Below are 27,178 nucleotides of genomic sequence, written 5' to 3' on the forward strand. Positions count from 1 at the left end.
GTGGTAAACATGACCTTGTCCCAACTTTGTGTTTTGTTGATGTCATAATATTTAAAATCAATTTATTTTTCCCTTAAAATGATACATTTTCTCAGTTTAAACATTTGATATGTCATGTATGTTGTATTCTGAATAAAATATTGAAATTTGAAACTTCCACATCATTGCATTCTGTTTTTATTCACAATTTGTACAATGTCCCAACTTTTTTGGAATTGGGTTTGTGTGTGTATATATATATATATATATATATATATATATATATATATATATATATATATATATATATATATATATATATATATACACTCACCTAAAGGATTATTAGGAACACCATACTAATACTGTGTTTGACCCCCTTTCGCCTTTGGAACTGCCTTAATTCTACGTGGCATTGATTCAACAAGGTGCTGAAAGCATTCTTTAGAAATGTTGGCCCATATTGATAGGATAGTATCTTGCAGTTGATGGAGATTTGTGGGATGCACATCCAGGGCACTATGCTCCCGTTCCACCACATCCCAAAGATGCTCTATTGGGTTGAGATCTGATGACTGTTGGGGCCATTTTAATACAGTGAACTCATTGTCCTGTGCAATGCATTAGGACCACACCCCTAATGCATTGAAGCAACTGCCATGTGATTGGTTGATTAGATAATTGCATTAATGAGAAATTGAACAGGTGTTCCTTATAATCCTTTAGGTGCTATATATATATATATATATATATATTCAGTGCCACAAGAACTAGAGGTATTACAGTCACATTAATAACAGGGTTAGTTGCCAGTCTAAAAAAGTAACATAGGCCAACTGTTTTTCCTTTTTATATATATATACAGTACAGACCAAAAGTTTGGACACACGTTCAAACTGAAGGCATCAAAACTATGAATTAACACATGTGGAATTATATAATTATATACATAACAAAAAAGTGTGAAAAAACTGAAAATATGTCATATTCTAGGTTCTTCAAAGTAGCCACCTTTTGCTTTGATTACTGCTTTGCACACTCTTGGTATTCTCATGATGAGCTTCAAGAGGTAGTCACCTGAAATGGTCTTCCAACAGTCTTGAAGGAGTTCCCCCGAGAGATGCTTAGCACTTGTTGGCCCTTTTGCCTTCAGTCTGCTCACCCCTAAACCATCTCGATTGGGTTCAGGTCCGGTGACTGTGGAGGCCAGTTCATCTGGTGCAGCACCCCATCACTCTCCTTCTTGGTCATATAGCCCTTGATGCCTTCAGTGTGACTACAATTTTCATAGTCATGAAAATAAAGAAAACTCTTTGAATGAGAATGTGTGTCCAAACTTTTGGTCTGTACTGTATATATTTCTGTTTTTATTTTAAAACATTTTGTTTTTTTGTTTGATACAAAAATAAATGTATAATTTAAAGTCATTTATAAAAATCTAAGTTGTTGTTGTTTGTAAGATAGATGTAGAATTCAAAAATAAATAAAACAAATAATTGCCTAATATGTTCTGTAAATTCCAAAATGTCATAAATAAGAACAGCACACACCCCACTTTCTGTTATAGGTTTCTAAATCTTTACAAAGTAATTTTGAGTAAATACAGTGATAAAACAAATGAAGAATGGTTTATTTTTTTCAGTACACAAAATCAAATACTTTAGATGAGAGAATTAAATGGTATACTTTATGACGTGTTCAGCTTATAAAATCCTTAACTGCATAAATCCTACGATGAAGGATTTCTTTAACAACATACGTTTTGAAAATACGTCAAGAACAATATCAAAGTCTCTTGGTTTTATAGTGATAGGCATGAGTAGCACTCTGCATGTCATCCTTACATTATAACGTGTTATTAGTTCCAAAAAGTACTCATTCTGTCCAAGAGATGTCGCTATTAGAAAACTTTACAACCGCAAGCCAACGCAAACAGTCCGAGCACGTCTATTGGTTGACAGAATCCGCCCAGAACAACCTCCTGTGTTTTATTGCACACAAACCTCATGCCTTCTAAGAGAGCTCTTATAGAACGGCATAACTGATTTATATTAAACTGAAAATATTTAGTGATAGCCTACTGGTGAATTATTTGTCAGCTCTCTTCATGACCATGGCATTCATTCTACAGAGACCATAGTAGGCTATGTGGAGTTATGTATATGTATGCATATTTGAATACAAAAAGTTTATCACTATATATATATTTGATTAAAAAATGTTTATCACTATATATGTATATATATATTACTCAGAATAATATTTAGTCATTTAGCATATTTATAGAGGAGCGGAAAGAAATGTGTGGCACACAGTAAATAACTGATGGAGACTCCAAATGCTGAATAAATGGGGGTAGGTTTTAAAGGGGAAGCCATTCTTGGAACAACACATAAATGGAAAGTTAATTTACAACCTCTCCCCGCCCCCAACGCTCCCTCCTACCCATTTATCCAATCAGGCAGTGGGTGTTGTTTGTGTGTGAGCCAATAATGGCCAAGCACTTGCCCTCTGAAACACAGCCACGATAAAAGTGTATGTCAGTCTTGTGTGAAGAGGAACCAGCTGAAGGGGGTGGGATGGAACAGACCAGACCAGACCAGCATAACAGAAATAATTTTCTTGATCTCTGGCCTCAGTTAATTCTTCTTCTATCGTCACCATGCCGATTAAATCATATATTACTCTCACTTTGTACATTTGGCTTTACAGTATATTAAAACGTTAAGAATAATTAAACACCAAAATATATTGTTACATTATTGTTTAATATTATTATTGTTGCTACTTGTTTTATTTTATTGGTATATATATATATATTTATATATATATATATATATATATATATATATATATATATATATATATATATATATATATAATTGTTTATTTTATTTATTTATATTTTACATTTTTATAAATATATGTTATGTAAGTTTTTTTTTAATAATTAAAGGTTTTCCTATAAATCCAATAATAATGATAATAATTTGATTCTCTGTATGTATTAATTTTGTTAAAATACACATCACTGTTGTTCACATCAGCATCACATTCCCACCTAAGCTTTTTCAAATGCAAAAAACAGTTTAACATGTAGTTCTATATCTTATCTTTACAACTCTTCACGATTCTCTAGCCATTAGCTGTGAATGAGAGTACTGAATATTGCTTAACGTCTCTTTCTCTCTCTGAATGACAATGTTATCTTCTCTTTTCCTGTTTGACTATGAGAGACTTCAACTTGACAATAGATGTACTTATCATTGTGACAATCGTTGTAGCATATAACCTGCTAACACTGACCCTTCGGTCAATCTATTGGTAAGTTGTAAGTACAGTGAACCTTACAAATTAGTATGATAAGATAAGATCACTCGAGGCTGAAATGCAGGAGTGACCACACATTCTCAGTAACATTAGCTGCCCCTAGATCTTGGAATGCGCTGCCTCTCTGTATTAGATCGCCACCCTCAATATCTGTTTTTAAGCCCATGTAGAAAACTTACCTTTTTGAGGATTTTCTACTATACTGTTTATTTTATAGTAATTATTTTTTATTGTCTTATCAAAATGTTTTTATTGTGCAGTATATCGGTCAACCCATGGTTGTGTTTAATAGTGCTATATAAATAAAACTGACATCGACATTGAAACATTATAAACTATCAAGATTTCAAAATAATTGTCTGCAGAGCTACTTTAAACTAGAGTAGTTTAATAACACTGTCTGAAAATATATATGTTGGCTAATTTTAAGCAAGCATAGAACAAAGTAGATGAATACACAACCATTAGCATAGCTTTTGAGAAAAAGTTGCATAAGAACTGCTTTGGGGAGAGAAAACAATGTACAGCTATTTATTTCTTTTGCAAGCTTCTGGTATTGATTTGTCACAAATGGCTACACACAAACACCAGCTATGACGTGAGGTCTGTGCTTCTTTCGGATGACATGTTTTCAGCAAATACTCTTTCTAAAGCTTGTAGTTAATATTTTCTTATTTTCCTAACCAGACTGGGGGCTAATTTGTACCAGGTTCCATGGGGAGCAATCCTAATCTTATCTTCTGTGCAGAGTCCATTGGGGTAATGTGAGCTCAGTGTAAAGGTTAGGCTGCTGTGAATTCAACATCAGCATAACCCATATTGTCCAATGTAAGGACTGTACAGCTAAGGACGATATGTATGCATGGTGGTATACTTTAAAAGTATTTTAGAAAAGATATATGTTCTTGAGTAATGAGAAAGTTCATTTGCTAGAAAACCCTACAGTAGTTTTGGTTTATGGGCTCAAGGTCAAAGCTAGTCTTGCTGCTTCAACTAAGGGTAAATAGGGGTGTGGAGCAGGGGCATGGAATTAAAACAAACCAGGACAGGAAATCAGGACCTTTATGGTTTATTAGCATGTGTCATAAACATCTTTCTGGTAAATATTTAATAAACTTTATTGCCCATTCATTTTCAGCTGTTTGATTTGGAATATTACAGCAGGAACACATTCATTTACCAATGACCTGGTGGACAGGTGCTCAGGGAGAAAATGAAGGACTTTGATTTAGCTTTGTTATACATGCAAAACAGAACAAAAGAATAAATCCAAAGAAATAAACATATATGTTTATAGTAGTAATAGCAGTATAGTAGTAGTGCGGCTAATAACATCCTAACAGATTACCAATACAAGAGTCTTCTTGGTCTATTAATTAAGTTATAAATTGCGATTATATATATATATATATATATATATATATATATATATATATATATATATATATATATATACATTTACTTATATAATACTTTATTTATGTTTTTTTAATGCTATATATTGGGGAGCTTGAATTATACCTATAATTATAATTGTATCATAAAATAAATAATCTGTTCCTATTAAAATATAGCTGAAAGAATAAGAGATTCAAAAGCAGCGCGTGCGTTTCCTCCGCCCTCCTGACACGCAGAGACCTTGCGTCTGCTCGCGCGACTCCTCCAAACGCGCCGCTGCCTTTTAAAGCGCGAGACAGCATGAGCTGCCTGTCACTCTGACACTGAGCGAGGCAGGGTTGGGAGCTTTTGTCGTCTCATTCATTTACCCTTCTTTTCGTTTTCCTTTTCCACCTCGTTGATAAACCATCGCCTTTCATTTCTTCTTTCTCCATTGTGCCGTAACTTCCAAAGCCCCGTATCGCCGCCATGTACCGGTATTTTGGGGAGCTGCTGACTCGCGGAGCTACTAACGCTCTGGCCTCGGGATGCGTCGAGTCCACTCTGCCGGCTTCCTCATCTCTGCTGAGGGTGCGACACTACAGCGACGCCGCTGACAAGGAAGATGACCCGAACTTCTTCAGGATGGTGGAGGGCTTCTTCGATCGTGGCGCTGCTATTGTCGAGAACAAGCTGGTGGAGGACCTGAAGACCCGGGAAACGCCGGAGCAAAAGAGAAACCGTGTGCGGGGGATCCTCAAGATCATCAAGCCCTGCAACCACGTCCTGAGCGTGTCCTTCCCCATCAAGAGAGACAACGGAGAATGGGAGGTTATCGAGGGTTACCGGGCACAGCACAGTCAGCACAGAACTCCCTGCAAAGGAGGTAAGAGATAATATTGTTTTTATGTGGTGCAGTAATAGGGCGTAACAGATCAGTTTACGTGTGTTTTGCTCAACAAGAGGTTCACATTCATGATGACAGTTGTTGCCATTATAACATGCAAACCTTTATGCGTTTTCTTTTATTCATTATTTATTTATTAATGTTTGTACGGCTTTAAATGTGGTATTTGGATAGAATTGACCAGTCCTGGCCTGTCAGTAATTAATCATTTTGACACACCTTGCACCTGCACATGTGTACAGTATAGGCTACTGTATATTACCTGGGGAAAGAAGCCTGGCACTTTTGAACTGAATCTTCTGCAGTTACAACTTTAGATTTTAACTTGGCTTTAGTCAAATAAGAATAACAATTAGTCTGCAATGTAAATTAATTATGTTGTCAAATGAAGTGCTTCAATATAGAGCACAATCCAAAACAACAAACAATGCATAATTAGATTTTTGATAAATTATTCCACAACTTTACAAGAGTTTTACAGAAGACCTCTATAGCTGAATCACAGACTGATATTCAGGACAACGCTACTCTTGTTACTGCTTTTTATTCATAAACTTTTACAATATATTATTAATTACAATTACACCAAATGTTACATTTTATCATATAATAATACTAATGGATTACTGTCTTTATTTCTTCAATTTCAGATGTCAGATTAAGCTGAGATTTAATAATTGATGGAAACTGAATGAAAATCTTTGTTTTTGTTTGTATTTGTCATTATATTCATTAAGTTTTCCATTTCAGAAGAAATGGAATGGTGAAAATTGTACACTATCAGGCATCTTTGTGTGCCTTGGCTTGTTACTTTTGTTTTTGTATAACTGTGGTTTTTGACCTCGTAATGTGCTTTCTGCTTGACATTTATAGTCATTAATGTGAACATACCAGTTTCAACTGTTAAAACAGACTTGCAACTGATTGTACCCTTATGCCAAACAAGGGCAACAAGTTGTATCAAGTCAACTGTGTGTTTCCAATACACAAAGGATCATTCACATCATTCTGTTCGGTTCGGAAGGTCCATTCTTGTTAGGTTAATAAACATTTGCCTGGATGCTAGCTGATAAGGAAGAGAGGTGATGAGAATGGGAAAATATCCATACATGTCTACTTTTTTGGTTTCAGAGACATGCATATACTCCAATGAAAGGGTTGAGGCACAAGAGAATGTGCCTCAATATGGAGGCACATCCTCTTGCTGTAAATCATGTGAGGCCCACAGAATCACATTCATTCTTGACAGCAGATGTTAAGAAGCAGTGGTGATAAAGAGATTGAGGCTGCACAGAGTGGGAGGGGGATGTCATCATGGCACTGCATTGTGTGTGATTTGTGGGGTGACGTATCGTGAGAGAGCATTATTAGGGTGGATATGGGGGTAGGGCTCAGGTCCTCTGGCTCATCATCTGTGGGGCAGGACCACTCTGCTCACATTTACACATACAGTAGCATTTAGAGACTCACCAGTGTGTATTTGTTTTTATGTCAGTGCTCCACCTTAGCATATAAGTTAAAGGTATAGTCCATTCAAAATGACTATATTTACTGAATGAATGAATGAAATGAATATCATTTACTGACCCTTGTGCAGTTCCAAACCTGTATGACTTTCATTCTTCTGTGGAACTTAAAAAGATATTTTGAATAATGTTGGTAAAAAATGTTTCAGTTCACTTTGACTTTCATAGCCTTATTTTCTTTATTATCAAAAAAAAAAAGTCAGTGGAAACCAAAACTATTTTCTTACAAACATTATCAGACAATCATAGAAGTTTGAAACAACATGAAGGTGCAGTAAATGACAGATTTTTAATTTTTTGGTTGACTATTCCTTTAAAGGATGTTAATGCAGCAATATGAATTGAGAGAATACAAAGTCTGATTAACAAGAAAACCTTCTGTTTTGTGTGAAAAGTTGTTGTTCCCTCTTCTGACTTCTTTATTTGTCTTGCAGTGAGTCAGTAATTATCCTTATTCTCAGGCCACAACTTCTCCATCAAAAAGATACTTGCCTTTTTTACTTAAAAGTGGCTAAAGTTGGCATGATATTAAATTTCTCCTTATCTACAGTAAATGCTTGTTATTTTGAGCAATTCATGCTTGCACATGTTTTACTTGCCACCCTCCAAGGTCATGATCACCTGTCTCCATATTTAAATCCAATGCCCACATTTCAAAATCCAATGAACCATCTTTACCCTACATTTGATCTTTTTTCATAAAATTTGCACTCAAATATATGCCACAATATGGAATAGAAAATATGTCGCTATTTCTGTTTCAACACAACTTTAATGAACACCATCAATGTGATTTTGACAAGACCAGTGCTAAGAAGCATCTCAGCACAACAGTCTTTTATTTTAACAAATTATTTTCTCATCACAAACCAATCCAGGTTAGCAAATTAAAAAAAAATTGACTAAATTCCAAGTGTGCATACTTTTTTTTTATATCATGCACAAAAAAAGCTCACCAATAATATGGCCTTTTGGTGGAATGTATTCAGTTTAAAGGTAAGCAGACACAAAACGGACCACCTAGGGTAAATCATGCTGAATCAGAAAATCAGCCAATCAGAAACACTCACTGCTCGTGAATCATTTTGCGTGTTTAGGAAGAATGCAGTTAAAATTTGTCAGAAGTTAGCAAAACGGCCGATATTAATCGCAGCCCCTTTAATTATTCATGTGACGCAGACACTAGTTCTCCATGGCTCAAAAACTACCACTGACAAAAATGCTGTGATTGACATTATCTGTATGTAATAGACAAGATAAGGTACACATTACAAAGTACAAGAGCAATTCAGCCAGCACACATCGTCAGCTAATGGCTCAGTGCATTTCATCAAGTGTTAGCCAAAGTCGTGCACGTAAATATCTGAATCACTGGATTAGCAGAAATGTTTGGCATATCCTTTATGTGCGAGACTAATGCGAAAAAAAAATTGTGCATGAAGAGTACATCCTGGTCCTGATCAAGCACATTTGGCTTGCTAGGTGGAGTCGAAAGAGATGCTGGAAAGGTTTCCTCTGTGTGTTTTTTTTTTCCTGCTATATCCTTTGGATACAGTAGTAGAAGATCTATGCTGAGTCATTCCTCCACTCAAGAGCCCCTGCCATCTCTCTGGCATAATTTCCCCCTCCTCTCTGTGTGTATAAATGAAGACCATTTCAGCTATAGCGGAAAAAGCACATCTGGAGAGCTTTTAAACACAGACAAAATGACGCCTAGAGGGGATGATTTTCTTAATGGTTTTTCAGCAATAAAATTACATCATGTTCAATGGTTTAGTTCCATATTGGCCTGTATGTGGTAAGCTTCCTCGCTTGTATTATGAATATTAAACATTTGGATTTTGACTTGCATTTACAAAAGCATTGTGAACAAATGCAGTTATTAAATATCACAGATTATTATATTATATTATATTATATTATATTATATTATATTATATTATATTATATTATATTATATTATATTATATTATATTATATTATATTATATTATAAAGCCTTTAAAGTGAATAAATAGAATAAGAATAAGAATAAGAATAAATAGAAATTCATTGGTCCACTAGTGTGGGGAAACCTTATTTTATTTTATTTACCATAATGTATGTAAAATGGAAGTTCATTGGTCCAACAGTGTGTGATGTACATTTATTAAATCTGTCCTTTTGATTACACTGATGAATGCTAATTAAAAACTACATGAAAACTTTATATAGTTGCAGTGCAAAGTTACTTTTGCAGAGATATTTATTCACTGTTATATAATAGCACACATGGTTTTCCAAAAAAAATCAATGATTGCTCAAGGTTTGTGTAGCATACAGTATTCTTTATTCGAGCTACAGTCTCTGTGCCTTTTGAGGTCCCATTCATTCTGTGGCTTGCTTCAGAAAACCCAACATTTGGCACTATCTCCTCCTAGAAGGGAGTGATGGTAGCACCTGTTCTAATAGAGCGTGACCAGAGCACACAAGTTGAGTTGCAGTTTTAGCTGCATAGCTGGAAAAGGTTACCCGTGTCCTTTGAACATGAACTGGTGCAAAAATACAAAAATAATTTAAATTCTCAGTGTGGTCTTGGTTTATTACTAAAGTGCAATGTTAGAAATGTAACTAGTCTTCAGTTATGCAGTGTAGTTTTCGTATTCTTTCCTGTTTATCCTCATTCAATTCACCATGAGGACACAGCTAAAGAAAAAAAATCTGGTCTGTATAGTCTGTTTGTTTAAGCCCATTGTGTGTGTTCTTGGCGTTGTACAATTTGTAGAGAAAAGATCTGCTGAGGTTTTGGTAACCAATTGACTCCTTGTAAGGGCTGTGATTAAACCCATTTTCATGGGCCCTTTTGCTTTTCATTTCAGGTATCCGATACAGCATGGATGTATCTGTGGATGAAGTTAAAGCTTTGGCCTCCCTGATGACGTACAAATGTGCTGTTGTGGGTAAGCTTTGTGTTTCTCCCCCCAGTAGAATTGGGCTGAATTCTGCACTTGATATATTGCTGGATTGTGCATTAGATCCCTCTTACACTCAAATCATTGAGTTATATTAGATTTCAGAAAATCCTTCATCCTCATAGATTACACATAATTTATCTTCTTCTAGATGTGCCATTTGGTGGAGCTAAAGCTGGAGTGAAAATCAACCCCAGGAATTACTCTGTAAGTACCAAACACACATGTATGGAAATAACTCTTTATCATGTCTGTGGGCTCTGTTTGCCTTTTTCATGAGCTCTGCGAAGTGGAGATGCATTTCATGCCATCGGGCCTCCTTTCTCTTTAAAATGGGCCTTGCTCCCTGATTGCTCTGTTGAGAAAAAAAGGAAAAGAAATTGGCATATGTTGGATAAGTATGTTTTGAAGCACAGCAGCTGGTTTTATCCGGTTTAAGCTGGTCCTGAGTTTATTATAAACTGGTTTAAGCTGGTCCTTAGCATCTAGCTCCTGGACAGGACCATCTTAAACCAGCTCATGATCAACAAAGGATCAGCTTAAATCAGCTCAAACCAGCTTCAAAACATTCCTAACCAGCATATGTTGATAATATTTTTCAACAGGTTGAATGAAGTCCTGAATAAAGAGTCTATAATATAAAGTTTCAATGTGTAGCAATTGATCTTCCCTGTTGTTCTGTTTAATATTTGTAGAGGTTGTCATGACTTATCAGAGGCAAAAATATAATTTCAGAATGTTTTTATTTATTTATTTTTTTGTGTTGTTCAGGATAATGAGTTGGAGAAAATCACAAGAAGATTCACCATTGAGCTTGCCAAAAAGGGATTCATTGGTGAGTTTGATTCATTTGTGCTTTTTGATTCCACTGTTTTAAATACCAGACATGACCCCTACATTAAGGAATTCTGGAAAATATAAACAATATATAGTTCAGTCCTAAAGTTTGGGTTAGTACGATTTTTTTTTTTTCCAACAGAGACAAATTAAATTGATCAAAAGTGACAATTATGACATTATACAGGGGCATCTCAATAAATTAGAATGTCGTGGAAAAGTTCATTTATTTCAGTAATTCAACTCAAATTGTGAAACTCGTGTATTAAATAACTTCAGTGCAGTCAGACTGAAGAAGTTTAAGTCTTTGGTTTTTTTAATTGTGATGATTTTTGCTCACCAATTCACTTCTCAACAAATTAGAATACTTCATAAGAGCAATAAAAATAAAAAATAAAAATTTGTGAATGGTTGGTCTTCTGGAAAGTATGTTTATTTACTGTACATGTACTCGATTCTTGGTAGGGGCTCCTTTTACTTTAATTACTGCCTCAATTCGGCGTGGCATGGAGGTAATCAGTTTGTGTCACTGCTGAAGTGGCGTGGAAGCCCAGGTTTCTTTGACAGTGGCCTTCAGCTCATCTGCATTTTTTGGTCTCTTGTTTCTCATTTTCTTCTTGACAATACCCAATAAATTCTCTATGGGGTTCAGGTTTGGTGAGTTTGCTGGCTAGTCAAGCACATCAACACCATGGTCATTTAACCAGCTTTTGGTGCTTTTGGGAGTGTGGGCAGGTGCCAAATCCTGCTGGAAAATGAAATCAGCATCTTCAAAAAGCTGGTCAGCAGAAGGAAGCATGAAGTCCTCCAAAATTTCTTGGTAAAGGGGTGCAGTGACTTTGGTTTTCAAAAAACACAATGGACCGACACCAGCAGATGACATTCCACCCCAAATCATCACATACTGTGGAAACTTAACACTGGACTTCAAGCAACTTAGGTTATGAGCTTCTCCACCCTTCCTCCAGACTCTAGGACCTTGGTTTCCAAATTAAATACAAAGCTTGCTCTCATCTAAAAAGAGGACTTTGGACCACTGCATGGGCAACAGTCCAGTTCTTCTTCTTCTTAGCCAAGGTAAGACGTCTCTGATGTTGTCTGTGGTTCAGGAGTGGCTTAACAAGAGGAATACGACAGCTATAGCCAAATTCCTTGACACGTCTGTATGACTTGACCCCAGCCTCAGTCCATTTCTTGTGAGGTTCACACAAATTCTTGAATCGATTTTGCTTGACAATCCTCATAAGGCTGCGGGTCTCTCGGTTGGTTGTGCATCTTTTTTTTCCACACTTTTTCCTTCCACTCAACTTTCTGTTAACATGGTTGGATACAGCACTCTGTGAGCAGCCAGCTTCTTTGGCAATGAATGTTTGTGTCGTACCCTCCTTGTGAATGGTGTCAATGATTGTCTTATGGACAACTCAGATCAGCAGTCTTCCCCATGATTGTGTAGCCTAGTGAACCAAACTGAGAGACCATTTTGAAGGCTCAGGAAACCAGGGTTCCCGCGGGGTCTTAAAAAGCCGTAAAAAGCATTGAATTTATTAATTTGGAAATAATACCTTAAAAAGACTTTAAAAAGTCTTGAATTTTGATGTCTGGGTCTTAAAAATTGTGCTGTATGTAACTTCTATGTATTGTAATTTTCCTCAAAAGTTTCATTTGTCAACCACGATTATTTGGATTAAATGACGTAGTATAAATAAAGAGTGGCGGAACCAATAATTGAGAACGAAAAACACAAAATACTGCGAATGTGATGCCTTCAATAAATTATGATCACGTACTACAGCACCACAACCATAGACTGCAACCAAACACAACACAGACCTCGAGCAACAAGCAAAGGAGAAGCGCGAAAAATCAAAGAAAATCTCAGCATTCCACAGGGAAAGGTTGACTGACGCCGTTATATTTTTAACGTTTGTTTTTACGTTAGCTAGCTTAGGTTATGGGGAAATGTAAATTTAATGAAGCGTGGCTGGATAAAAACTATTTTCGTCATTGGTTAAAACCAGTGGACAGCAACGTTTTTGAGGCTTTTTGCACCATAGCAAAAAAAAGGATTCAGCTAGGTAAGTCTCATGCCAAGTCATCCAAGCACATGAATGCTCTCAATGGACAAAAACAAACTCCTTCCATCACCTGCGTGTTTCAACCAACTAGTGTTAGCCAGCTAGCTGCTAATGTGCCTGAAGCGGCAGCAGGAGCTAATGTTAGGGCCCGTTCACATATCGCGCCTAAAAATGTGTGGAAAACGCTAGGCGCGCCGCTTTCTCCTTCTTTCCAAAGGGCTCGGGCAGAAGTGCTCCTGAGGCGTCTACCGTTGCTAAGCAACAATGACGCGCTCTCTCCATGAAGACGCAGAAATTTCAGCGAAGGATAAATGGATTTGCAGCACTAAAAATCGCTCGCAGTAGCTCTGCTACTAAATTTATTTCAAAATGGCAATCCATATACAGCTATGATCAGCTGTTCTTTCATCTTGGCTGAGCTTTCAACGTTGTTACGGGAAAGGATGAAGCTGATTGGATAAGTCTTGTAACATGACCTGCGGTGCGCTCGCGGCATTCTGAAAAGTTGAGATGTTTTTAACTTGATGCGGTGCGGACGCGCCTGGAAAAAACTGGCGCGTCGCAACCGCGTCGCTTCCATTATGAGCGTGCATACCGCGCGCCTACATTGGAAATAACGAACTTGAGCGCGCAAAAGACGTGATATGTGAACGGCCCCATGGCCAGCTTGCTGCTAGCGCTGCAGACCCTTCAGCTATGACCGCAACTAGAGTGGATCTGCACACAGCTTTTGGGTCCACGCCAACAATGAAAGCCGAGGTGTTGTGGACTCTTAACACAATCACTAAACACCAGTCCTACAATGGAAATGAGGGTATCTCAGAGCTTTTCAAATGCATGTTCCCTGACTCTGACATTGCTAAAACGTTTGCTTGCGGTCACGATAAAGGAGAAGTTGACGGAACTGGCTGTCCTTGATAAAGAGATTGCTGCCCTGAGTGAAGGGCTAAGGAGTTGACTATGTTTCTTAATTTAATGTATTGTTGAGTTCTAATTTTTGATGTTTATTGTTCAGGGGTCTCTCAGTTCCCCATATTCCCAGCATGGAATAAGTAGCTAGCTAATGTTAAAAAACAACTTAACATTGTTCGGCAAACTGTCTTGTGGCCTACTGAAATGTTTTTATTTTTCACACCTGCTCGGCTTATCTTTTACCCATTCCACATTTGAAAAATAAATGAAAACAAGTTCAAGGATTTTGTTTTTCTTTGCTGGTAGGGACGTGAAATAGGTATTATTTTTTTTATATAAATGGTCTTAAAAAGGTCTTAAAAAGACTTGAATTTAACTTGAAGATACCTGTAGGAACCCTGGAAACCTTTGCAGGTGTTTTGAGTTGATTAGCTGATTGGCTAGTCACTATCTTCTAATTTGTTTAGATAATGAATTGGTGGGTTTTTGTTAAATGTGAGCCAAAATCATCACAACTAAAAGAACCAAAGACTTAAACTACTACTTTTGTCTTTGTGCAATGAATTTATTTAATACACAAGTTTCACAGTTTGAGTTGAATTACTGAAATAAATGAACTTTACACATTTATTACATTACATTATAAAAGAGTCTATTTCAAATAAATGCTATTTTTTTTACTTTATATTCATCAAGGAATCCTGATATCACTGTTTCCACAAAAATATTAAGGAGCACAAATGTTTTTAACATTGATAAATATAAATCAGCATGTGAAATCACTTTAATGTTTCATCTATCTCTACTACATTTTTGATAAGATAAATGCAGCCTCTGTGAGCATAAGAGACTTCTTTTAAAAACAAGATACCTTTTGTAATATCACTGCATTGCAACAATTCTGAAGACATCAGGAAATCCTCAGGGAATTCTAAACTTTGCTTCCTTGCTCTTTTAACCCGGAAGAGCTTCAGCACCTTGGTGCTGTAAAAAGTCCCACTGTGTGCTTCCCTGCCCCCTTTGGAGCTGTTTTTGGAAATGTATTCAGGGTGCAAAGCTGTCTGCATGGCTGTTTATCTGGATGCCTTCCTGTTTTCCTCACCAAAGCAGCTGGTACTGGTATGGGGGGAAGGGCAGTGCACTCTCACAGCGTCAGAGTGGGCACTGAAACTCCAGCTCTCCATTATAACAACACAAGCTGCCTACTCGGATCATTTGTCACATTGCCACTTAAAAGACTTTTCCCTGAGATGTGCAATCATAAGTACAATTAGCATAGTTCATAATAACGGATGTGAAACCTGAGTGATCCTTGTGCCTGGACACAATACCACCGTCTGCTTTCATGACACAATTAATGCTGACGAGTTGTAAAAATATCTTTCTTCTCCCTCTCCCGTGTTCATTTGCATTCAGGACCTGGCATTGATGTACCTGCCCCTGATATGAGCACCGGTGAGAGGGAAATGTCCTGGATCGCTGACACCTATGCTAACACTATTGCCCACACCGTAAGCAACTGTCCATCTCTTATAACACTTAAATTATTAATTATTACATAAATAATTAACTATGCCAATAAATCTCCTGTTGAGGTTTTTCCCTTTCACCACTTGTAGATTAATAAGTCTTGCCTCTTAACCAAAATGAAAGGTTAAAAAAAGCATATACCATTAAGGATATCTGAGCAATAAGTGTTACAAAAACAATAGTTCACAGCGTTTAGAGTCTTCTGTAAGAATTAAAACTTTCATCGTCATCTTTATCAGGAACATTACACACTTTGTTTGTCCATCTCTGATAGTGTTGTGCTATCTATACAACAGACTGTGTAATGTTTACCTTTGTGCCCTAATAAATGGATAAGTCATAGCTTAGAACCAGTTTGCTCTCTTATTATATATGTACATATTTTAGAGTGTTTTTCCTTTTTGTGATATGATTTTTGATGACAGCTTCAGCTAGGACAGAGAGAGAACAAAGCTGGGTCATTGGAGTATGAGGATTCCTAAAGCTGAATCATACAGATTTGTGTGTGTGTGTGTTTGCTGTGGTGCTTGTGGTCAGTGTTATTTCTGCTAGACGGCTCTTACCATAATTAAATAATCAAATACAGTACTAGCACTATCCCCATGCATGGCAACAAAAGAATGGTCATGTTTTTTTCTACTTTTATATGGGAAGCTAATGACTGTTAAACAATATCCAGCCTTACTAATTCTGAAAGCATCCTTTGGACAGTAGAGTTTTGCAGAGTCAGAATGGGAAGACAAGAGTCCAGTCACATCCAAGCACACTGTCACCCTGGGAACAACTTGACCTCAGAAAGCAACATTTTATGTAGCCTTAAGAGATGTGTTACAAGCACAGACAAATATTTGAGACCCTTATAAAGCTGACCTTAAATCTCATTTAGTTCTGGCATGTAAAATGTCCCATGCATATGTATCTATAGCTTCATAAAATATGTTATTAAAATAATGACTAATAATTGATTCACAATATGGCTGATAACATGTAAGATGTTACATTTCTATAATATTGTCTTAATAAATGTAAAACACTTAAAACTAAGTTTTCTTAATGCTACATTTACAATTACAGTGTGAAAAAGGCATATTCATTTTATAGTGTTGCATGTTTAAAGATGTACTTATCTAAAGGTATTTTTTTTTACCATTTAAATTATTTATTTTTTTATAGTATTTTTCTCTTTAGCTTTAATTTAGATTTATTTCCTTTAAAAATTTTACTTAAACTTGAAACAGAATTTTTATTTGTTCATCTTCTATTTATATTTAATTTCATATCAATTTTAACAAAAAATGTTGTTAATGGTTTTAGTTGACTATATCAACATTGATCTAAATGTAAAATTCAGTGTCCGCTGTCACTAACAAATTAGAAATGTTGCTTGTCCCAAAGCTGGTGTGTCTGAGACACGAGGGAAACTCTGTCAGTGTTCTACAAGAGAACAGTAAATGATTGATGATATCAGTGGTTGATCATGCGGTTGAGTTTATAAAGGGCAATAATCACTCTTCACTAATACTGCAGTCTCAGCAGATCTGCATGTGCACAGTGGCAGTCGAGGGAAACGTTGCATAAACTTTGACTTATCAGACATGCAAATCATCTTGATTTAAATGTCCAGAAGTAATGAGATACTTTAATTTCTCTTCTCAGCTCAGCAGATTATTATGATGCATATGATGGGATTTCATAGCATAAGTTTTTTTTAAATGACTGTATGCTTGTTCGGAGGTTAATAAGGCTGCTGTAATACGTACAGTATGTTATTGAGATGTTGTCCGTCCCCTGTCCTCTGTCCTGTCCACTGTCTTGTACGTCATCTGGGAGAAGAGCATGTATGTCATTCAGTGACATAAATAGGGCTACAGTAGCTGACCTTGGAAGCTTGTAAGCTACACTTAGAGTGACCCTTCCCACATACCCTAACGACAGAACAAGACCCCTTCACACCAGTCCAAGAGCTCTGGATGTTAGTGTATCACATGTTGTCCTCTTCTTACCCTCTGAACAGCCCTGACTGGTGCTTGTGTTTTTGGATGAGAAACAGACTACCAGTGTTGAGTTGAGAACCAAGCACTGTTTTTTTTATTATTCAGAACAGGTTTCAGTTAAAAAAAAAAAATACTGGAACTGAAAGGTTTCCATGACATTCAGTTTCATTAAAGGGGTCATATGATGTTACTTAAATTTTTCCTTTCTCTTTGGAGTGTTACAAGCTCTTGGTGCATAAAGAAGATCTGTAAAGTTGCAAAGACTAAAGTCTCAAATCCAAAGAGATACTCTTTATCAAAGTTAAGACTCTGCCACGCCCCCCTAAAATGGCTCATTCAAACACGCCAAATGTTCACGCAAAGATAGGGATGGGTATCGTTAAGGTTTTTTTAACGGTATTACTACTCTTACCGATACTGCTTAACGGTCCGGTACTTTAACGGTATTTTTATCGGTACTTTGTGTTGTGTGTGTGTGTTTTTTTTTTTTTAAGAACAAGTTGAGAACAGAATTAACATTTCGTAATTTTTTTAATGTAAAATTAATAAAACAATTATTTGTAGCGCAAGAAACAGCCATGTTTGAACAAATAGCTATTATACAAAAAAACAAATGAATGTAAAACAAATGAAATAAACGATATTTTTATAAACAGAACTTCTATGTAAGGTTAGCAAACCAGGGGGATTTTACATTTACTTTGACGTATGACGTGAACAACGTTGATTCAACATGATTTTAGCATACATACCTGACGTAGATGGGACAACAACCAGAGGTGAGCTAGCTTGGGAGTCGAAAACTTTGCATTTCTCTGTTTGCACATAATGCACTTTTGAAAGATGCTTTGACATATTGCTTGTGTTTCCTCCCTTACATGGAAAAATTTTGTTGCACTTATGACAACGAGCGTTGTCTGCAACAACATTGGAACGTTTTGCTCTCTCCGATATCATCACTCTTTTCGTACTGTTATGCGTGTACCGCGCTTGTTCTTGTTGTGTGTGTGTGACTGACAGACAGCCTCCACGGCGCGCATGAGAGATCTTGCAGACCTTACAGACAAATGTCTTAATAATATCGCAAATTAGAAATGTTTGCTAAGATAAAATGTGCACGATAACATTATTAATCAAATCTCTTCGCCATCGTCACTCTTTATTATTAAGCGGGAGTTTTCCTACTGTTATGCGTGTTGTGTGTGTGTGTGTGTGTGTGTAAGACTGACAGACAGCCTCCGCGGCGCGCATGAGAGATCTCGCAGATCTCAAAGAAAAACGTCTTAATATGATCGCACATTAGAAATATTTGGTGAGATAAAATGTGCACGATAACATTATTAAGCAAAAATACATAGTACATTAATTTTTTTCCCCTCCAGTACCAAAAGCAGAACCGATAGCGTCAAATCTTACTGATACTACGGTCTTTCATAATTTAGCCCCGGGGCCAGTTTAATACCGGGTTTCGGTACCCATCCCTATGCAAAGAAAGAAGGCGTGATTTAAGTAATCGCAGTAAGTGTTGAAGCAGCCGTGTCAGGGAGATGCTGTGTGTTTCTAGGCAAAGGCAAAAGCACTTTATTTGGCCTTCCGAAAGTAGATGCATTTAGGAATCTTTAAGATTACTTAAAACAGAACAGCAACGCATTTTATGGACTGTTCAAAAGTGGAGCTTTGCGCATCTTGTGTGTGTGTGTGTGTGTGCATGCATGCTTGTGTGGGAGAGAGAGAGACCAGGTCACACAGTGGAGTCAGCTGTCCTATCCGTCCATGGCTTGTGTACTGCAAACACATACGAGGTTCATCACAGTGTCTGTTACGTCACTTTTTTTCCCCTTTCGGGCTTGAACTGATGGTAAAACTAAGGACATTATTAACTGTCTTTACATTTATTTTAAAATGTGAATCTCGCAATTAAGAAAAGGGCCGTTATATCTCCAACAAGTGCTTGCAGTGTTCGGCCAATCACAATGCACTGGGTCAGCTGGCCAATCAGAGCAGACTGCGCTTGCGGGGCATAGAGGACCTACAATAATGTACAGTATTTGAAAAATAATGTGTTTTTTTTACATTAAAGCATGTCAACATATTCTATTACACCAAATAATTATCTTTAACAAAGCATCATATGACACCTTTAATGGTTCCACATTAATGTGGACTTAAAGATACACATTCATAAAAGGTGATTACGTTAAAAATTGTTACCGAAAAGTTAGTATTGTATAGTAAAATTAGAAACGGAATTAGTATAATATTTTGTAAATGCTACTAATGTTCCAGTGTCATTTTAGTATCATATTAGTTTTTATGAATATTTTGATTTGTTTTCATTTTCATATATTTTTTATTTTCATTATAGTTGTAGATTTAGTCATTTTGTTGTTTTGTAATTTTTGACTATAATGTCTATAGTTTTTTTTTTTTTCGTTTTTTTTTCTTCAGTTTTAGTACATCAGGTTAGTCTAAATGAAATGTTACCATGGTCACTAGCTGAAATAAAGTTTTTTTTTAATGTCAAGCGTCAGATGTTTTTTATAGTTTTAGTTTGACAGTAGTTAACTATAATAACCCTGTTGTGTTTTTGAAATGTGTGTGTTACTGGGATAGAAAGTATAATACACTAATTGGCCCATTTTTCTGTTTGTCTGTGTGTCTCTCTCTTTCTCTCTGTAGGACATCAATGCCCATGCCTGTGTGACGGGTAAACCCATTAGCCAGGGTGGTATCCATGGCAGAATCTCAGCCACTGGGCGTGGAGTCTTTCATGGCATTGAGAATTTCATTAATGAAGCCTCCTACATGAGCAAACTGGGCCTGAACCCTGGATTTGCTGACAAAACCTTTATTATTCAGGTATAAAAGACCATTTGAAGAGGTTTTTAACTTCAATTTAACTAGTTTTCTTAACTATATTTGAATGATTGGTCATTAGTTTTTCTATACAATAAAACTTCACTGTTAGAGTGAACGGCACGACTCCCTTTTACTTTTTTCAATAACCACATCAGCTGAGGTTCCAAGTGAGCCGTACCGTTACCAAAATGTGACTTGTAAACCCTGTTGATCACTGATTTGCTGGAGAGAATCGCCACTATCTGTTTCATTGAATTTGCAACACGAGACACTAGACCTGCTAGATTAAATCAGCACAGCCAGCATGGATCGAATGCAAAAATTGTTTTAAATGAATGCAACAGTTTTGAACGAGCACACCTTTTTTTAAACAACAAAATAATGGCTGTTTCGTGGTTTGGGAGGTACAGATGTTCCTCTCGTTGGATCCAGCGAGAGCTTGATGGGATGATGCGGACTGAAAATGTTTATCAGGAGGTCGTTGCAGTAGAGGCGGCGCAACTATAATGACATGTCTATAATCCCGCCCACCCTAAAGTGGCACTAAACTGCGGTGGAAATGCAAACCGAGCCGAGCCGTACCATGCAGTGGAAAAGCACCAAAAGTCAAATAGAGATGTTTAGCAGAATGTTCATGCTGCTCTTTATCATACAGTGACTAGGAGTTGTTGAGCTAAAAATAAAAAACATTAAAGCAATAGGCTATTTTATGAATTCAGAAGACTTTTTATATTAAAGTCAGATGGACTATTTTGTTGAAACATGACTGCCACTGATCAAAATATGTTTTCATTTTATGCAAAGAAGCATCATCAAAACATTTGTTTGTAAATAAATGAGGGTGAGTAATTGATTACAGAATTTATTTTGTGCCGAAATAACCAAGTGACTATAATATGCTGACTAAATATTATTTTGCTGACACAAAAAAGGAAGAGTTAACCATATGTCAGCATATAGTGAATCTCGGTTCCTTGAAATCACGTGCCGTAAGAATCCCACTGCAAATACCGCAGACAACTGCTTTTCTTTACAGCTGTGAAATCTGTTGACTTTCCCATGAACCTGCAGGTTTATTTGCTACTATTAAGATTTAGCTTTTGTCTTTGGGTTCTAATGAATTTCAGTCTTAATCACAGTGGTCCAAACTCAATTCAATCACTGCAGCCCAGACTACAGAGGGAAAGGATTCTCATCGACTGTTGCGCTGGGATTACTGCCGCACGAATTACATTCTCTTTCTAAAGATTTAGTGCCATGTGTAGTGAAGAGACAAGAGAAGATGTTGTCACGTGTTGTGGATTTAGAGCCATGCAGAGAAGAGATAGCATAGTGAACATTAGTATCAAACAAAGCTTCATGAGAGGAGTGGTATGACTGCTTCCCGTTTGTCCTTTTGTGATATGAGCAGCCATATGCATTTCCCCTTTTGACATGCATGTGACATCTTGCCATAAATATACATTTGATGAGGTGAATAAGCCTCCCAGTATAAGCTATTTCCAGTATTTCTCTTTTAATTATGACAAAACTGCTTATCGTCAAACCTCTTTTGTTAATCGAAACTAGGAGAATTTATATCAAATTAATCACGATTCCTTTTGTGACATATGAAGCTTCAATAACTGTATGTTCTACAATTTTTTTAAGAGGGGAAAAGAAATATTATATGTATTTTTTTATTGTAATATATAAGAATTGCTTAGTTTACATTGCATAGTTTGGCATGTTTTTTTTAGCTTTTTGATTTGGATTGGAGTTTGATTTATTTAACAAATTAACAATAATATATTAATTTAAATACTTTTTAGTCCTCTTAAGGGCCCTCTAGGATGTTTGAGGCCTGGTTGAGAACCATTAATAGCTAGTCAAAACCACTCGGGGGCGCCATTTCCATATGTTTTACCACAATTTATTCTAGTTTCCTATCCTGTTATGCAGGGTTTCGGTAATGTGGGTCTGCATTCCATGCGTTACCTCCACCGTTATGGTGCCAAGTGTGTGGGAATTGCTGAAATCGATGGCAGCATCTGGAACCCCCACGGCATGGACCCCAAAGAGCTGGAGGACTACAAATTGGTCAGTTAAGGGTCCATTTACTATTGCTTTTCTGGATATCATGGTGAGAATCTGCCACTTTTTCTGTGCTTAAACATATTCAAAAAACAGTTTCTGCTTTCTCTTTAGCAACATGGTACTATCGTGGGCTTCCCCAACTCTCAGCCATATGAGGGAAATATTCTGGAAGCTCAGTGTGATATCCTCATCCCTGCAGCTGGAGAGAAACAACTGACCAGGAAGAACGCTCACAATATCAAAGCTAAGGTCTGACACCAACAGCATCGGCCAGATGTGCTTGCTATGCTTAAATGTTCTTTACCGATGCCGAACGTATCTTTTTTTTTTTTATTGCTTCAGATTATCGCTGAAGGTGCTAATGGTCCCACTACACCAGATGCTGACAAGATCTTCATAGAAAGGAACATCATGGTCATTCCAGTAAGAGAACAACATTCTTTTAAACTCTGTCGTGCTTCAGGAAAATAGAAACAGGAATAATGATTCCCATATTGATGTGCAGGACATGTACCTGAACGCTGGAGGTGTCACAGTCTCCTACTTTGAGTGGCTGAAGAACCTGAACCACGTCAGCTACGGTCGTCTGACCTTCAAGTATGAAAGGGACTCCAACTACCACCTGCTGAGTAAGCGTTTAAACTTCCTCAAATCGCTCTGCATCAGCATCCTATCAGCCTTGGTCTCTCAAAGAGAACCAGCATGAAATCAATGGTCTTACATTATTACATTATTCAAAGCTATTGTCTGCCAACAGGCATGTTAACTCTTCAGAATGTTCTCTGTAGCACCTTCCATGTTCTCATTTTTTCTTAATTTCCTTTCCTTGTATCACTCCGTCCCTTTTGGCACTTATTCTTAGCATGCAGGCTGAGCTGTGATCAGCAGGGTGTAACGAAGTTTCCAACATGAGAGTTTGAACCACCCCTGCTATTGTGTGCTATATGTACCGGGACACATGGCTTAGCTTCTCTGTGTCTCTCTCTCCTTGGTTATACCAGTTTAATTGACATCCAGATGTTTGTCCTGCTAGTCCTTCAAAAAATGATCACGTAATGTCAATTACAGTAATAAGATGGGATGGAAGCTAGTGTAACGAGGCTGCTTTTGTCAGCATCTTGTGCGACAGAAGTTGACTGCTAACATTACAGCGCAAAATTCAACTTTAATATAATTCCAATCTAAAACATTTTTCAAAAATATATATATATATATATATATTTATTTATTTATTTATTTCTTTTCTTTTGTCCAGTGTCTGTGCAAGAGAGTCTTGAAAGGAAGTTTGGAAAGCAGGGTGGCCCCATCCCCATTGTCCCCACTGCTGATTTCCAGGCCCGTGTAGCTGTAAGTGTCCACAATGTTTTACCTTCTTCTTGCTTTACACACACACACACATATATATATTATTTTATTTTATGTATTATTATATTCTATTAATGTTTTTTATTTATTATTACTGTTATTATTTTATACTTTAAGTATGTATACAGTATTGTTCAAAATAATAGCAGTACAAAGTGACTAACCAGAATAATCCAGGTTTTTAGTATATTTTTTATTGCTACATGGCAAACAAGTTACCAGTAGGTGCATTAGATTCTCAGAAAACAAACAAGACCCAGCATTCATGATATGCACGCTCTTAAGGCTGCAATTGGACAATTGGTTGAAAGGGGTGTTTTCAAAAAATAGCAGCGTCTGCTGTTGACTGTTCAAACTAAAAAAAAAAAAAATTCTGTTTTTGTTTCTAGGATTTAGCAATCCTGTGAATCACTAAACTAATATTTAGTTGTATGACCACAGTTTTTTTTTTTAAATCTGCTTCACATCTGTGTGGCATGGAGTCAACCAACTTGTGGCACCTCTTAGCTGTTATTCCACTCCATGATTCTTTAACAACATTCCACAATTCATTTACATTTCTTGGTTTTGCTTCAGAAACAGCATTTTTGATATCACCCCACAAGTTCTATTGGATTAAGGTCCGGGGATTGGGCTAGCCACTCCATTACATTAATTTTGTTGGTTTGGAACCAAGACTTTGCTCGTTTACTAGTGTGTTTGGGGTCATTGTCTTGTTGAAACAACCATTTCAAGGGCATGTCCTCTTCAGCATAAGGCAACACGACCTCTTCAAGTATTTTGACATATGCAAACTGATCCATGATCCCTGGTATGCGATAAATAGGCCCAACACCATAGTAGGAGAAACATGCCCATATCATGATGCTTGCATCACCATGCTTCACTGTCTTCACTGTGTACTGTGGCTTGAATTCAGAGTTTGGGGGTCGTCTCACAAACTGTCTGTGGCCCTTGGACCCAAAAAGAACAATTTTACTCTCATCAGTCCACAAAATGTTCCTCCATTTCTCTTTAGGCCAATTGATGTGTTCTTTGGCAAATTGTAACCTCTTCTGCACATGACTTTTTTTAACAGAGGGACTTTGCGGGGGATTCTTGAAAATAGATTAGCTTCACACAGACGTCTTCTAACTGTCACAGTACTTACAGGTAACTCCAGACTGTTTTTGATCATCCTGGAGCTGATCATTGGCTGAGCCTTAGCCATTCTGGTTATTCTTCGATCCATTTTGATGGTTGACTTCCGTTTTCTTCCACGTCGCTCTGGTTTTGCTCTCCATTTTAAGGCATTGGAGATCATTTTAGCTGAACAGCCTATAATTTTTTGCACCTCTTTGTTTTCTGAGAATCTAATGCACCTACTGGTAACTTGTTTGCCATGTAGCAATAAAAAATATACTAAAAACCTAGATTATTCTGGTTAGTCACATTGTACTGCTATTATTTTGAACAATACTGTATGTCTATTTATTTAATGTATTTTATTTAAATTCTAAGTGTTTTTTATTTTCATTTTTTGGTATAACCATTTCTAAACTATTAATGACAGTTGTCAACAAAGCAGAAAAAAAAAGTTCTCACTTTGGTAACAGATGTTGATATACCAGATAGCTACTAGATTTCAGTTGCTTACAGTATGACAGTGCAATCAGTCTGTCCTAAAGATTGAATTTGGAAACAAATTGGGTTTATGTGCTCTGTGAACAAAGCTTTGGAGTTCTCTCCAAGATCAGCAGTTTTTAACCCGCATGTGATGTTTGTGCATTGATGAGATGTGATGTATTTGTCGTACAGGGTGCCTCAGAGAAGGATATTGTGCACTCTGGTCTTGCCTACACCATGGAGAGGTCGGCCAGAGTAAGTTCTTTTAATGTCATTTTCAGAGTTTTGTATACTGAAGCTGACACACATAGAGCATTGTACTGTCAGTAAAACAACCCCAGCTAGAGCAGGAACCGCCCTTGACTCCACTTCAGCTGCTTTACAACAGCGTCATATTGTCATAATACAGTTGAAAGATAATTTTAATTTGTCCACAACATCCAGCCCTCGCTTCAGGCATATTTCAGTCTTGTGTGGTATGATTGCCGTGCAAAGAAAACCACCTCGCATGTTGCACAGATGTCCTTATTATTTATTGATGCTCTTTCTGTTTATCCTCTATTATTTGTAAAGGAGCTTCAATGTAGTCAAACCTGTATTCATGTAATAATATTTCCCCTTTTCAGCAAATTATGCGCACGGCAAACAAGTACAACCTTGGCTTGGATTTGAGGACAGCAGCTTACGTCAACGCCATCGAGAAGGTCTTCAAGGTGTACAGTGAGGCTGGCTTGACCTTTACATAAATGACCCAAATTTCCTTTTGCAAAAAGAAGACAAAAATGTCCATCAACCTCTCGATCCCCCTCTACAACCTTTTTAACATATCAGAATTTGCATCAGCCTAACCCCATTTCCTCATGCTGTCATGTCCCAGAAGCTCCGTCCTCATGAGTTTGAGAACTCTAAAGCGGTTTATTTTGTTCTGAGGCTGCAGTTTTCATGTGATGTGGTTTCAAAACATTCATTGTCCCTGTTTTTTGTATTGATCTGTGTTAAACTAATGGTCCTCTTCAAATGCAGGTGTAGCGCAATGTTTAAAATGTCTGTTAATTTGTCATGTTGGCCCTGACCTCCTCTCGCCTCAAAATTTTGCTTTCAAATTGGTGCGTTTTTGTCCTTGTAGGTTTTATTTACTTCATTCTTGTTGTTCGTTCCTGCAAACCATTTAAACATGGTTATTGCTACAGTAATGAAGAGCGTTAAAGATGCCTTACACCTGCGAGCAGGAGTTTTATACTCAGAGGAATTATTTTGTCAGTATTGTGCATGTAGTGCATCACACAAAGGGAAACCCAGCCATGATTTGTCTCATCTTAATGTTTTGACCCAGAGATGTAATGAAGTTCTAGCTGACACTGTGCAGTACATTTAGGTACAGATGTTTTTGTATCTGATGCAGTTCACACCCCATAACATTCAGAGATCTGCTAGCTGGTAAACCTAGAGGACCCGGGGCACTTGCGCTTAAATGAGAGCTGGAAGTTGCTCGCCATGCTTATCTGCACCCATATCTGGAACTATGTTTTGGAAATTTATATTGCCTTTTTTTGTGTTGAGAATAAAACAAATTATTATAATTTATTTTCTGTTGTATTATTTTCTCAGTGTCACCAAAGTACCACATGTAGCACACTCATGTAGCAAATAAATTATCCTTAATATGTAGATCATTTTCCTCTTCCTGTCATGGTGTTATTAGGATTGGCAATTAATTTAAATATTGGTAATTTAACAATTGAGGGAAATTTAAATAATGTAAATACTTTTGCCATGTCTTTGATGATGGAATATTTTGGTTTGCCGTTTTTGTGTTTTATGTGTGCTTTATCCTTATTATATTTTTTTTTAATAAC

General features: G+C 36.9%; 1 protein-coding gene across 1 annotated transcript; it reads left to right on the forward strand.

The window, feature by feature from the left end:
* Nucleotides 1-4,999: 4,999 nt before the first annotated feature.
* Nucleotides 5,000-26,990, forward strand: LOC132121515 (glutamate dehydrogenase, mitochondrial-like). Its single transcript, XM_059530996.1, has 13 exons — nucleotides 5,000-5,572; nucleotides 9,977-10,057; nucleotides 10,221-10,276; nucleotides 10,841-10,904; nucleotides 15,310-15,404; nucleotides 20,097-20,276; nucleotides 22,218-22,355; nucleotides 22,464-22,601; nucleotides 22,695-22,775; nucleotides 22,858-22,981; nucleotides 23,608-23,699; nucleotides 25,515-25,577; nucleotides 25,949-26,990. The coding sequence occupies exons 1-13, from the start codon at nucleotides 5,176-5,178 to the stop codon at nucleotides 26,066-26,068; spliced, it is 1,629 nt and encodes a 542-aa protein (XP_059386979.1). The 5' UTR covers nucleotides 5,000-5,175; the 3' UTR covers nucleotides 26,069-26,990.
* Nucleotides 26,991-27,178: the final 188 nt, after the last annotated feature.

The sequence above is a fragment of the Carassius carassius genome, chromosome 39 (assembly GCF_963082965.1).
Source record: "Carassius carassius chromosome 39, fCarCar2.1, whole genome shotgun sequence".
Lineage (NCBI taxonomy): Eukaryota > Metazoa > Chordata > Actinopteri > Cypriniformes > Cyprinidae > Carassius > Carassius carassius.

What these genes read in the sequence shown, in the direction of transcription:
- LOC132121515 (XM_059530996.1), top strand. Translation starts at nt 5,176, where the DNA reads ATGTACCGGTATTTTGGGGAGCTGCTGACTCGCGGAGCTACTAACGCT. An exon ending in ACAAAACCTTTATTATTCAG is followed by an intron (nt 20,277 to 22,217) that starts GTATAAAAGACC and finishes CCTGTTATGCAG; the next exon opens with GGTTTCGGTAATGTGGGTCT. An exon ending in CTCACAATATCAAAGCTAAG is followed by an intron (nt 22,602 to 22,694) that starts GTCTGACACCAA and finishes TTATTGCTTCAG; the next exon opens with ATTATCGCTGAAGGTGCTAA.